At 37.8% G+C, this 13,898-nt stretch overlaps 1 protein-coding gene across 4 annotated transcripts in view; it reads right to left on the bottom strand.

The window, feature by feature from the left end:
• Window positions 1-13,898, bottom strand: part of MINDY3 (MINDY lysine 48 deubiquitinase 3) — a 68,452-nt gene that overhangs the window by 53,362 nt on the left and 1,192 nt on the right. For 2 of the 4 annotated variants that reach the window (XM_052803205.1, XM_052803196.1), the window contains exons 2-4: window positions 6,806-6,885; window positions 3,490-3,547; window positions 2,862-3,035 (exon numbers count right to left, since the gene is read on the bottom strand). In XM_052803205.1, coding sequence (XP_052659165.1) covers window positions 2,862-3,035; window positions 3,490-3,547; window positions 6,806-6,885 — 312 coding nt within the window. Of the gene's footprint in view, window positions 1-2,861; window positions 3,036-3,489; window positions 3,548-4,857; window positions 4,938-6,805; window positions 6,886-13,898 lie in introns of those variants that run through there. The other 2 variants (XM_052803226.1, XM_052803216.1) reach the window with 2 other exon arrangements.

A 13,898-nucleotide genomic window follows, 5' to 3' on the forward strand; every position in this document is an offset into this window, starting at 1 on the left:
CTACTGAATTTGACTGCATACAATTCATTAAAGACCTGAAGCCATTAGGGCTAATACTACTGATCAATCCTTCCCACAAGAATTCCAGAAAGGGCTTTTTATGCCCTTTCTGGTTGTATCTTAAAAGATGCACTTAATTTGCCTATGTGCAAATACAACTTATTCTCCAGCAATAGAACGCTTTCATTTTCTACTTCAGAAATAAGGTAGCAGTAGGGTTAAGAGTGTTAGGTTTTGCCTTTGAAAAACTACAAGGAATTGCTAAAATTAGGTTACCAAGAGCAAAACTAGACTTGAGAAAATGTATTTTTAAGCCATTTTTAAAAATATGAAACAATGAATCTAAATTGCAGAAAACGCTACAGGAACTAACCCTGCTCCACGAACATATGGTTTTGTAAGCAGAAAGTTAGAGGGACTAAATCATATAAAGCAATCTTTGAACCTGGGAACTTGCACTACTACAGCCAACGCATGGCCAACAACAAGTCACTTGTATACACCACAAAAGCAAATGAAAAATGCTATTGCATTCAGTAAGTGTGCTCGAATCCACCTTTTGTTCACACAGGAGGATGATAGGCAGTTTCATTCTGTTACTACTGAACAGAGTGAAATGGTAAGAGAACTACTATTTGAAACAAAGGGAAAGAAGTAGAAATCCTAAAGAGAAGTGTAGCTATACATAACCCAAACAAGGCTAAATAAAGACAGTGCTTAGTGGAGAGGAAAAGAATGAACAGCAATAGAACGTGAGCTGTATGAGAAATACAATTGTATAGAAACACTTTAAAATGATACTGTCATGCTGTGTCTAATCATATTTCATGGGTTTATTATAAATATATTCCCTTAATCAATTCCCAAATATCAGTAGCCTGCCACGTGGAATTGTACCTGTAATACTCCCCCGCACACATAACTCATCTCTTAAAGTCCTACCAATTATGACAATGCCTGTTTCTATTTTTATTGATTACAGCAACCAAGTAAGAAATAAAGTTATTCCTTCACACTAGCAGTAACAGAACTCTGCATTATTAACAATACCTTCTCTCCACATCTTTGTCCCAAGCCCAACCAGGCAAGAAGCTGGTCTATAGTTAAATAGTAGGACAGAAAGGAAAAAAAACCCCACCACCTAACAAATGTCTCTTAAATCAGGAACTGTACTGCATTATACATATAAGGTAAAATACTGTTTGAACTGTAGAGTACACACAATAGGTACATTCAGTGTCTAGCAGGGAACATAGAATATGAACAATGAAAGAGATTAACGTTGCTCATGACAAAAGCACCCTGTTCATGGTAAATGTAACCTGCTCTTCCTAAGCACATTCTATGGTATTAAGGACAAGTCAGGCAGAACTTGTAGACTTAGTACAGGAATACGAAAAATGTAGATATATAATAGAATGGATTAGTTCATTAAATGTCAGTGTTGAGAGTAATTATTAATTGAATGTGTCTTTAAAAAGACTTTCTGCTGAACATTTTCTACAGTTAAAAGTTCTTTAGAATAAGGCCATATATTAATAAACAGGACAGTAAAAGCCTATTGATAACTAGGTTCTGCTTCATTTTTTCTTCAAAGGAAGCTTCATGATATGAGCAAGAGCTTCAGAGACAACTGGAAAACCCACAGAAATTAGGAGTTTCAGAGTTACAACTGCCTTATTATCATATTGCAAAGGAAGATTATATTTTTTTAAAAAAAAAACAAAACCCACAAAAGTTGTAGATACCACTGTCTGTATAATACTTTTCTTAATAAAAAACCCCTGCTCATTTTGGAACTCTTACATGGTGACCTTCTGTTTTTTCAATTAAGTAACATTTTATTATTGTTTAAGCCTTCTAAAGCACATGGACCATTTTATAGAAGCAGATGAAGATGGTTTGTAACATAAAGAGCTCCAGCACTACTAACTGCTATAGCCAACTGCGCACGTATGTATCTACTTGTACAATTCTTACTCTGTAGTTATGTCACAAACTGCCGAATAACATATTCCTTCCATCGAAAGATGGCACCTTTATAAGCATGTTCTCATGTGAAGAGTTTTTCATACTTCTTAAGGGACACATTGGGAACAAAAACTAAAAGAAAAAGAAGCTTATCTTTTAACACGTTAGATATCTCCTATTAAAAGATTAATAAATACACATCTCAATGATCATGTGTGCACAGACAAACTTTCCATGTCACTGGCTCTGCAGCAGTTAGATATGACTGCATGCCATATCTTAGTGCAACAGATGTTCACTAGATCCTTGATGTCAGTAACTAATGAACAAATCAATACATTTGCAAAAACCATGTAACTGAAAAATTCTAATCTACAAAAAAGTTCTGTTAATCTACTAGAAGGTGATTTGATTAAGCTGTTTTGGTGCTGCATAGAATCTAACAAAGGGAAAAAGCCTATTTCTCCATAACAGGGGATCCAGTATGTTTTAGAACAGATAAAGCTTTGCAGAATTTCCTACAAAAGCTCTTCTCAAATAAAGCAACAAGTGACAAATTAAAGTATTCCTCCAGTGTTAGGAAGCATGTAGATTTTTCCAAATTAAAGACATATCAGGTCCCAATAAATTACAAAATAAAATTGAAAAGATTATGGAAATTGCTCAAATTCAAGAGAAACACGTATGTTAGAACTCCAGTGATGGATAGCATATTCCTTTCAACAAAAAGGATCAATGCCTCTAATTACAACAGACAAAAATCCGTCCGTTGCTAATGGGATCACAAAGGCGAAACCCCCATCTGTGTCATAATAAAAAGCAGTGGCACCTCAAAAACAATGTAATACTTCACTAAGTGATGGGTAATTTAGTATAGAAATACATCTTACAAGGTTGTTCCTCTTGACGACTAGATTCTGCAGGACTTTCAGAAATACTAGCAGTTTCTTCAGTTGTTTTTCCTCTTATCCACGTTGCCAGAGAGTACGACTCAGAATTATCAGAGCAAGCCATTTCCAAAATATCACATAATGTATGACAGAGAAGGTTCTTCTGCTCCTCTTCTGAAAGATCAGAAACCTACATGAGCTCAATTGTTGCTAATCAGTGTTTTATATAAGCTACTACTATCTTTTTTTATACATTAATGTTATCTAAATAATTGAATTTATTACTTTTACCTTATTAATTATTAATGTTAATTGCTGTTTCACTATACTGGACCAAAGAATTATAAAGCTGTCTTCAGAAAATGTTTTTTAATATGATTTCTCATCCATTCCCTTTCCTAATAATAGATTTCAATCAAATATTTATAGAACACAGAAGTACTATGGACAGGCACAGACATCACAAATGGAAGTTGAGACACACATAGCATTCATACTGTATGCCTCATAAAATGGCATGGGAGCACACTTAAACAAAGTGTAAAATATTTTAAATTCTTTGTACTAGGACATGCTTTACAAATAATTAAAACAGAAAAAATAAAGAGAAAAAAAGAGGTCACAGTACCTGGACAGTCTCTCCAAGTAGACTTTTCACTGGTAAAAAGCCTCTTCAAAAGGAATGCCTTTTTGGTATCAAAGCATAAAATAATATTAAAATACAACACAACACCAACTTTTACATTATGTCACAAGCTCTATACCAAAGCATTTTTGCATGTTATTAGAAGGGTTCCAAGCTGCTCATCATTCAGTAAGAGACCCTGAGCCTGCATTGCTTACTGATTTTTCACATTCAAACTAACTACAAACGTGGTCTCACAACTACGTTCAACATTATTGGCTGTGAACCTCAAGTACGCTTCAAATACACAAAGTGCGTATTTACATAAACACCTCCAGACTTACAGGACTGCAGTAATGGAGGCACAAGTATTTTTGCAATGTAACTGATGAGTAGTACAAGACAACTCTAGTCACTCAGACAAACCCCTTTAGTAGTTAAAAAGCCCATCTCTTTTAACCATTGCAAGTCATAATTTGCAGGTCAGGTTAAAGAAAAATCTATGCATCTCCATATCCCTGGTTTGCTTTCCATCAACACTAATGTTACAATTTAAAAAAAAAAAAAAAAAGATATGCTCTAAGTTACAGAGAAGGAACAATGAAAGAACAAATTTTGGGAAGCAGACTCTTGGTCTTTCTAATTACTCTATTAGATGCTGTTTCAGGTATTTGCAGCACCTTAAAAATAGCTGCTTCAACTTTCACTTCTTCCCTGACAGATTCACCCTGTTCTCCCGTCACAGATCTTTCACACACCTTTTTTAGTAATTCACAGCAGCAGTAGGCACTGCAAGATCTGTCTGATCCCTTCGTCCTTCCCTAGCTGGAACTCAGCTCACTTTTAAACATGCTTTAACTACTTAATTTCAATGAAATTGAACTACATATAAATCTGGAAGAACACTGTCTACAAGAACATTCGATGCGGTAAAGACTTGGCACTGCCTTTAAGGAGCTGGCTGGTCCTATTCTTTACTCTCTCCGCTCCCCCCCAAATAAAAGCCTTGTATTTCTAACATCAGAGACTAGACACTACAGCTGGTTTTAAGACCACAGAACTAGACAGAGCCATGTTACAGAGTGCAATTCATAATAAAATATTTTTCTATTGATTGTTTACAACCTAAACACGTGGTGCTCCTTCCTGTGGTAGAAGTCTTTTCATTGGACCAGCGTCTAGAGTGTCCTGAAGTAACCAAACAGAGGTTTTATGACTACCACATCACACACACATCAGAGATGCAAACAGTTCCACAACGTTAGTTGTCTGACCCAGATACCTTCCAGTTCATCACCAGATTAATTCTGCTACATGACTTTAGTATGTCCCCTCTCAGTGGAAAAGGCCTCAACTCAGACCTAGACATACCTGCAGAATTTGATCTGTGTGTAAGAGTCGAGAGCAGGTTACCAGAAAAAGTAATCTGGCCCATGACTCAATGTCTGCCTGTCTCTACAGGATGCTCCTAAGAGAACGAAGAGCAGTCACAGATTAGACAAACTGATCTAGCGAAATGGATCCAGCCTACAGGTCATTATCTAGACAGCAGTGAGAACTGCCCCAGAAACAGCATCTCAAAGAGTATGCAAAGAGCAGCCTATAAAATACAATGGAGTAAGAATACAAAAAATCACAATCAGTTGGTTGAGCATATCAGAAGCACAAGTGAAATCCTAAGCACTTATCCAGAATAAAATATATTCACCTGACATACTTCAATTATTCTGCTAACTAGGACTTTGAAAGTATAACATTTCTCCTTTTCTTACATAGCAAACCTTGTTAAGTTTGAAAATTGGTTACTTCAAATATTTCTAATACGGTTTGCTAAAGCAGCCATTGTGACACAGCTATTACCCTTCTAATGGACAGGAAATTTGAGAGATGAGAAAGGATTAGGATTACATTTATATCTGATCTTTTACTTTTCTCCTTTATCCTGCATTCCCCACTTCAAAGTTACCTCTGCTCGGATCAACCTGCTGCACTTCCTCAAACAAATCCCCTTCTGCAAAATTATAGTTCAAAATTAGCCCATCTCGGCCTTTTTACGGAGTTTTTTGTCTCCTCCACGCTGTAATTATGAAATCAAAATACAACTGTGTGGCGGGTTGACCCTGGCTGAATGCCAGGTGCCCACCAAAGCCATTCTATCACTCCCCCTCCTCAGCTGGACAGTGGAGAGAAAATATAACAAAGGGCTTGTGGGTCGAGATAAGGACAGGAGAGATCACTCACCGATTACCATCATGGGCAAAACAGACTCAACTTGGGGAAAATTAACTCAATTTATTACCGATCAACCAGAGTAGGGTAATGAGAAATAAACCCAAATCTCAGAACACCTTTCCTCCACCCCTCCCTTCTTCCCAGGCACAACTTCACTCCTGGATTCTCTACCTACCCGCCCCAGCGGCGCAGGGGGACAGGGAATGGGGTTTACGGTCAGTTCATCACACGTTATTTCTGCCGCTTCCTCCTCCTCAGGGGCAGGACTCATCACACTCTTCCCCTGCTCCAGCGTGCGGTCCCTCCCACGGGAGACAGTCCTCCACGAACTTCTCCAATGTGGGTCCTTCCCACGGGCTGCAGTTCTTCATGAACTGCTCCAGCATGGGTCCCTTCCACAGCGTGCAGTCCTTCAGGAGCACACTGCTTCGGCATGGGTCCCCCACAGGGTCACAAGTCCTGCCAGAAAACCTGCTCCGTGGGCTCCTCTCTCCACAGATCTGCAGGTCCTACCAGGAGCCTGCTCCAGCATGGGCTTCCCATGGGGTCACAGCCTCCTTCGGGCATCCACCTGCTCCACCGTGGACCTCCCTGGGCTGCAGAGGGACAACCTGCTTCACCATGGTCTTCACCATGGGCTGCAGGGGAATCTCTGCTCCAGTACCTGAAGCACCTCCTCCCCCTCCTTCTTCACTGACCTTGGGGTCTTGCAGGGCTGTTTCTCTTACATGTTCTCACTCCTCTCTCCGGCTGCCGTTTCTGTCTATCCCAGCAACCTTTTTTTCCTTCTTAAATATGTTCTCCCAGAGGCGCTACCACTGTCGCTGATGGGCTCGGCCTTGGCCAGCGGTGGGTCCGTCTTGGAGCCGGCTGGCACTGGCTCTGTTGGACACAGGGGAAGCTTCCAGCAGCTTCTCACAGAAGCCACCCCTGTAACCTCCCCCCGCTACCAAAACCTTGCCACACAAAGCCAATACAAACCGATCTGCAATTTTTTTAATATTTATTTTAGTTCCACATATATAGAGAAGAGAACACATTTTGGGCTTAATAATTTTAAACCATTCCTATAATAAATGCATCTTACCTGTACAGGTGCAATCACTGCACAAGGGCCACCTTCAAATTGTTCTAATGCAGTCGATTCAGATTCACTAAAGACAAATCCTGTCAAATCAAAAAAGACTGTATTTAGTGAAATATGCAAACAAGCACATGTTTATGTATACTCCTTCCCTAACAGAAATGACATCTGATTTATTCACCTTTAAAGGTTAGATAAGTTTTCAGGACTTTTTTCCCTTGATAATGCAACAGAATGTGGTTAAACCATCTGAAGAAAAAAAAGTCATGAATACAGGTGAAAGCACAGAAATGAATTCTTTATCTCAGCAATGAAATCATGACCACAAAGGGCCAACAGCTAAGGTTTAAATAAAAGGATTTTTAACAGTAAAACTGTCACTAGAGCACATGCTGCTGCATACTTAAACAATAGTTTTTATTACGGTTTATATCTTATAAATAAATTAAAACTTGTTTGTAAGTGATAATATTTTGTCTTACGTATGTAAAAAAAAAAAAATAAAAATCTTTGGACCTTCACTGAACATGCATAATACATTTGTATTCCCTATGAAGGGCACAGTATGCCTCCCACTGATCTTATTTTTGGCCTATCCGTGCTTCCTGTTAAGACTGAAAAATGCTGAGTAACTCAAATATTCACTTGTAACCACTGAAGCAAGCCTCTTAATGGTGTTTTGTCACAGAAGATACACTATCTTTACTGAGATGCAAGATCACCTATTTTCCCCCTCCATCTTTAATGCATTTGTATTTCAGAATTATCTTACAGTAACATAATAAAGCAAACACTGGAGCAATTACTGCAAAATTGTTTGTTGCCATCTTGCCCCTAAACTTGTCTTCAAGATATGGTGATTCATAGCTTGCATTTCTCATAGATAAATGCATATACATGGACAATTACCTTGATGAAGCTGACACACGGCAACTTACAGTGAGTGATAATTTGCATTATTCTTTTAAGTGCTGATAAGATTTATGCTGAAGTGACTCTAGTTCAATGTAATCTAGAAACCATGCAACTGTAGTCAGCAACTAAACAGCAAACACAAGCAAGTGGGGGCAGGGAGAAAGGGGATACACATGCATATTTTTGCAGTAGGGTCAGTCTCAGCGGAAAGAATATTCAATGCTTTTTTCCCAAAATTTCTCCTTTTCCCCATTCTGTATCATTACACACTGCCGTATCAAAAGCATCCCTAACCCCTGGATGTGAATTTGAACTGGTGAAATACATCCCCCCAGTGCAGACTTCCCCACCACTGCATGACAGCTACACCATCCCAAGCGGCACAAGAAAGGACTACTGCATGTTCTGTAGGCCATATTTCATGACAGAAATTACAGTTGTTGAACAACAATGTGAAAATTTAAGATGGATCAATGTAGCCATAGTTCTTAAAAAAAATGACATTTCCCCTGTATCTGATAGAAGGCTCCAGTTTTTTTTAACTGAATGTGCAAATGTGCATTACAAAGATGTATTTTATATCCAAAACCCAGATGCATGTCAAGCCTATATACTTAGATCAGGCATCACCTAACATAGCAACGAAGCTCTATTAATCCATACTTCAACCAAAGTTTGCATTAGCGTCATTTCACTCCCCTGTTAACATGCCCTTACAAGAAATATCACCAGTCCTTTAAACTTTCTGAATTAGTTTGTGCAGGCTTATCATATTAAAAGGCAAGTCTTCCTCTACTTTCAAGCATTACTGCATGCCAGCTAAACACACTGCAACAATACAGTTTTTTAGTTGTTTTAATGATTTAGCCACTGCAGAAAAAACAACATACTTGGATGTGGTACTATTAAACCACAGTTAAGAAATCTTGAATTTGTTTCACATTCTTCAGGCTTCTTAGAGAAAGCATGAACTGTCTCAGCTTAACCCTGCCCTATTTTTCAAAATTGCTTCCTAAAAATAAAGAAAATCGAGTGTGATACACCAGACTGAATACAAATGTGAGATAGACAATGCAAAATTGGTATTACACAGAATTTGACAGAATACAACCACAGGAAAAAAACACATATAATACCTAAAGGAACACTTCATTTCTTTTAACCTAAATGCTGCTTAATGCTTAATGAACATCAAGGTTCTAAAAGCTGCTAAGCAAAAAAATGGGCTCCAGGGATTTTGGTCTTGTTCTCTTTTTAAAAACTTCTACAAAATCTGAAGTCAGCTCAGGTAAAATTTCAGAAACCAGCAGTTTCAAGTCCAGCTGGGTTCAAGTCTACCTCAGCCTGCAATTGCACCTACTTACCTTTTTTGCCCTCCACAATAATCACATCTTGGGCAATCTCTATAAACACCCATCAACCCCATGCTCTTCCTTATGATTCATAGGAATGGCCTGGCCACCCTTTAAGCTACCAATGAAGACTAGCATCTCTGATACAGATTAATTTCTACTTACTCTCACTCTTAACTAGGCATATCTACCATACAGCTCTTTTCACTCAAGATAAAATTTCAAGAGCAAACCAGATGTAACGCAGCCAAAATAATATTTTTTTTATTAATCTGCCTGCCTTTTACCCATGAGTATAATTATCACCATTTACCTATAAGAAACATAAAATAGTATCATTATCATTCATCTTCCTTGTCATTTATAAACCTATTAAATTCTCCATTGACCCCATTTTTTCAACATCACTACTGCTCTAACCTTTCTGGGTGGGGAAGTAGATCTAGATTCCTGTTGGTAATCAGTGTATTGCCCAGTATTTTGAGTTATGGTGACTATGATATTCCCAAATCTGTCTTTATATCCTTTGTCAGCTATTAATCACGTAACACAAGTTTTATTCTCCTTATTTCCCCAAAACAGCATTTACCAAGGCCCATGTTTCTTTTTTTACACCTACTTCTTATGTCTTCTACATACAGTTTGCCAAAATGAACGTATGACTTAGTTACCTACCCTTGTCTTTCATCTAATACGCCATATCATGGTCCAAAGCACAACAAAAACCATTCATTCTTCTTTTATGACCACCCCACTGCTTTCCTGCATCATTTTATTATTTGCCTATTTCTAAAAAATAGATTTTTTTGCATCCAAGACACTCTAGATATTAGTAACACTGTCATTTTACAAAGGATGCTGTACACCTTCACTGATTTCACTCTGTGCAAGAACCAATTCTTGATGAATGAGAGACAAGGGGAATAGCTAAAGAGCATGCAACGTTAACCACATAAAAAAAAAACCCCTTGCTCTATCTCTCATCCAATCCAGCTACAAAGATGCTGCATCATTCAATTTTCTGTCCTGTTCTCTGCTGAGCTGGCCTCTCACCATGGAACTGTATTTCTTTTTCTCTTTTGGAATACAAGAACTGTTTGACAGAAACACTAGAATAATCCATTATTACCCAAGTACAAGGTTTACAATACGTCTTAATGTTTCATCCTTTCTCTAGAGCTGGGTGTAGAATGATAGATACATTTTGCCTATGGCTTTGTGTTTTCAAAGTGTATTTTTATAGTAAAATGCAATTTCTGAAATTTTTGTGGGAAATTTTCTTGAGCACTCCTCAAGACCTTTTATTTTCTTTAAGCCTGTCAGCCTTATCCAGAGTAAAGAATGGACTCACTAGCATCATATCCTTTCTTAAAGTAAGGACAATGCCTTTTCAGATCATCAGCAAAGAGTTTTAGGGTTCACTGATTATTTAGATAATTGTGTTACAGGCCATTTCAAATTCTTACTGCTCTATGTATATTCCAACTACATTAGCCACCATGCCCATTAGCCAGAAAATACAATCTTCTTAACAACTTATGTGTTCACACCCCATTTTCTCCCCACAGTGAATGGTATCTTCTATTCTCCTTCCAGTTTAACAGTGCTGAAAGGGCTGTTACTTACACATAAATGACACAGGTAGTCCCTCTGTAAAGGGAGGGACTTTAATATCTGTAAAGACAGTATCGCTACCCCAAAACCAATATGCCAGTCTAAGGAGGAAAGAAAAAAAAAAGTCTACCAGTATAAAATTGAGAACAGAAATTCCTCCCTAGAGAAGGCTGTTAGGTAGCTCTTCTCGGCAGCATGTCCCCACTGTTTTTCCAAAAGCTACTGTTGTCTTACATTTAATAGTAATATGGCTTGTGTTAGCAAGACAGACCACTTCCTACTGGCAGAATTAGCAATATCTACTTAAACTGAAGCAACATCTTCTACTCTAAACAGAAGCTCTAAGTTGGTAGGCACCAGTACTTCTTTGTTTGAAAATCTCAGTAACATGTGCAAATTCCTGGCAGCAGGTTTGGCTTCTAACTTCTGACTTAATTTTTACAGATGCCTTAAAAGTGGTCCACAGACCATGACTTTACTTTGCTAAGTGTGACTGGCATCGATAAAGCAGAAGCTTCAAAAGCAGTTCCACCAGAAGATTTGAAGAGGTAATACTTACAGCAGACAAGCAGCAACAAGTAGGCAAAGGTGGGCCAATAGGCGTAACCACTTCCTCCAGCTGTTTGCAGAATTGACACTCGTCTATACCCTAACTGTGAATATTAAATGAAAAATGCTTTGCTTTCTTCCTGATTAACTGTTTGCACTGAGTAATAGGGAAGTCAAAGAGATGGAAAGCACACAAATGCAAATATTCTATAAATCATAGTCATCAAAACATAAAAAAATTTACATAGATACCAATGACTATTTCTCTCCCATCAGCCAAATGAACTAAACTTTATTAAATTAAACTCAGAGGAACACTTTTCAAATTGCTACTTCTATTTAAGACTTTGAAGAGTCACAAGTGTATTCCTTTTGCTCAAAATGTATCTGCTGGTCTGGTAAAAATATTATTTCCTAGTAACCCTGCCTTGATCTTGGTCTAACAATATTACAGCTCCAATAACTTTGAAACAATACTATAGGATCTAGCTCCTCCACCAAGGATGTAATAAAAGGCAATCTGTTTAAATGTACTAGACCAGAAACAGAGTTCCAGGCATGTAAAAAAAGGAAACCTGGAAAAAAAAGGGGAGAATGAAAAGTAAAGTTATCAATCTAGTCACCCAGCTCTCAACCTGGAAGCTTGAAGATGATCCAGATAAAACAGACCTTTTTACATTGTACATTATACAAATATACATGAACTGTAGTATTAATACCTTCATGTTATGCTTTTGAAGTTATTTGTTTTGAAAAGACTGTCCCATATCTTTCTTTCCAAAGACCAGTGAGAAAACAGCTTAGGTAATACTAAAAGGATGCTGCGCTCAAACCTGCCAGACATTCATAGTTGTGTAGACCTGATGCTCCGTGCCATAGGGCTGATCGGAAAAGCAGCTTTATGAATGGAATTTGTCTTTTGGATCAATGAAGAAAATCACTCCTAACATGGGTATGTTTCTTTAGGGTTCAGTCCTCCTCCTAAATCCTTCCCAAGTCATCATATCTATGCCGGGAAACATCGAAATGCAGATCAAGCCTTACACTACATTCCTCTGTGTCCACTTTGAGGATTCTAGCAAAAGGGATTCACGAGGTTCAAACTGCAAATTCTGCTGCAATCATAAAGAAAAAGATTTCTATAAAAAAAACAACAGGAAAAACCCACACCAACTGCAACAGCTTTGCAGCCATGCCTTTGTTAAGTCAGGAATCAAACCAAGATATTTAAAGTTGCCAATGCAGCAAACTTGGGGAATTACTGTCACTAACTTCAAACAGCATATCCACATTAGCTAGGTCAGTTCTGTTAACTGCTCGCAGATTAGTCTGTCTTCAGTTTTGACCAAACAAATATGATGGTTAACAAGTTTGGTGCACGATGAAGATTCCCGGAACACTGCTATCTTTACTGAGAAACCGACTGGTTTGAGTTTTAACATTCCTCAACACCCTCTCTACTTTTCTTTCCAAATGTAAATTATAGTTCTCAACTTCCAAAGGGTTCGAGAAAGGATCAGACAATATTCACAAAGTATCTAAAATAAATACCAGTGTTGGCACTACACTCCAAAATAAAGAAAAAAAACCCAAACCACAAAAAAACCCCAACACCAAACTAGTTGTTTGATACTTTCTGCACATATGATGGGAAAGAAGGGTCTATCTTTTAAAATTTGAGGTCTTTGGAAATCATAAAGCTTGATTTTTATGTGTTTTTGTTTTTGTTTTTTTTTAATCTTGATGAGTCAGTGTTGACAAGACTCCTTTGTAGTAGGTAAATGGTGTAGAACTTTTTCAACAAAATAGAAACTGAAAGTTGGGTAAATGTGTTATGCTGCTACACAACATAAGGGGCTGAGACTGACTTTTTTGATTCCCAGCACAAGACCTCCAAACAATACACTAACTTACTGTCATGTGTTTTTACTACACAAAATTGATTATATTAAAGAGAATATAGAGAAGGGAACAGATATACTACACAGTACAGTTACAGGACTTTCCCTAAAGACAGATAGGAAATAACAGCTCATTCCCAGGAGCCACCAAGAACACGAGAGGCCTTTTCCATTAATCTTTCACAGGTTCACAAGTGTGGGGCGTTATAACATACATTTCAATAGATTTTGAAACTGCTAAAATTTCATATACAATCAATCTTTAAAGTGTCAGTTTGGGTAATCTAACATTACCGGTTAAAGAAATACTAAAGCTTTTTAACACCACTTCTTTTTTCTGCCTTCGCAAAAACCCTTGTACTGAAACAGCAACACTCTACTAAAAGAGATATTTCAGAAAGTAATTATATTTCAGTAACAATAATCAATTCACTAGGAAAAGTAATGGCTTTACTAGGCCTGCTTAAATTCTAGAACTCACAAGGAATTTGGCATTTTTTCCTCAAATATTTCTCACTGAATTATCTGAGCACAGGTAAACCTAGGGAAAAAGATACGACAGTCTGGTAATGCTGTCCTGGTAGTCTCCCTTGGTAGTCACAGGGGAGAAGCTGTGCAGCTCCCAAATCAACATCACACATGCATCTACTGAAACTACGCAGATGACAAAACTCACGTTAAAAAAAAGAGCAAGGAACGGAGAACACTAAGAATATCCTTTTGTTTCAGCCAAATTTACCCTGAGACCTGAACACTTTAGAATTT

The sequence above is a fragment of the Harpia harpyja genome, chromosome 1 (genome assembly GCF_026419915.1).
Source record: "Harpia harpyja isolate bHarHar1 chromosome 1, bHarHar1 primary haplotype, whole genome shotgun sequence".
Lineage (NCBI taxonomy): Eukaryota > Metazoa > Chordata > Aves > Accipitriformes > Accipitridae > Harpia > Harpia harpyja.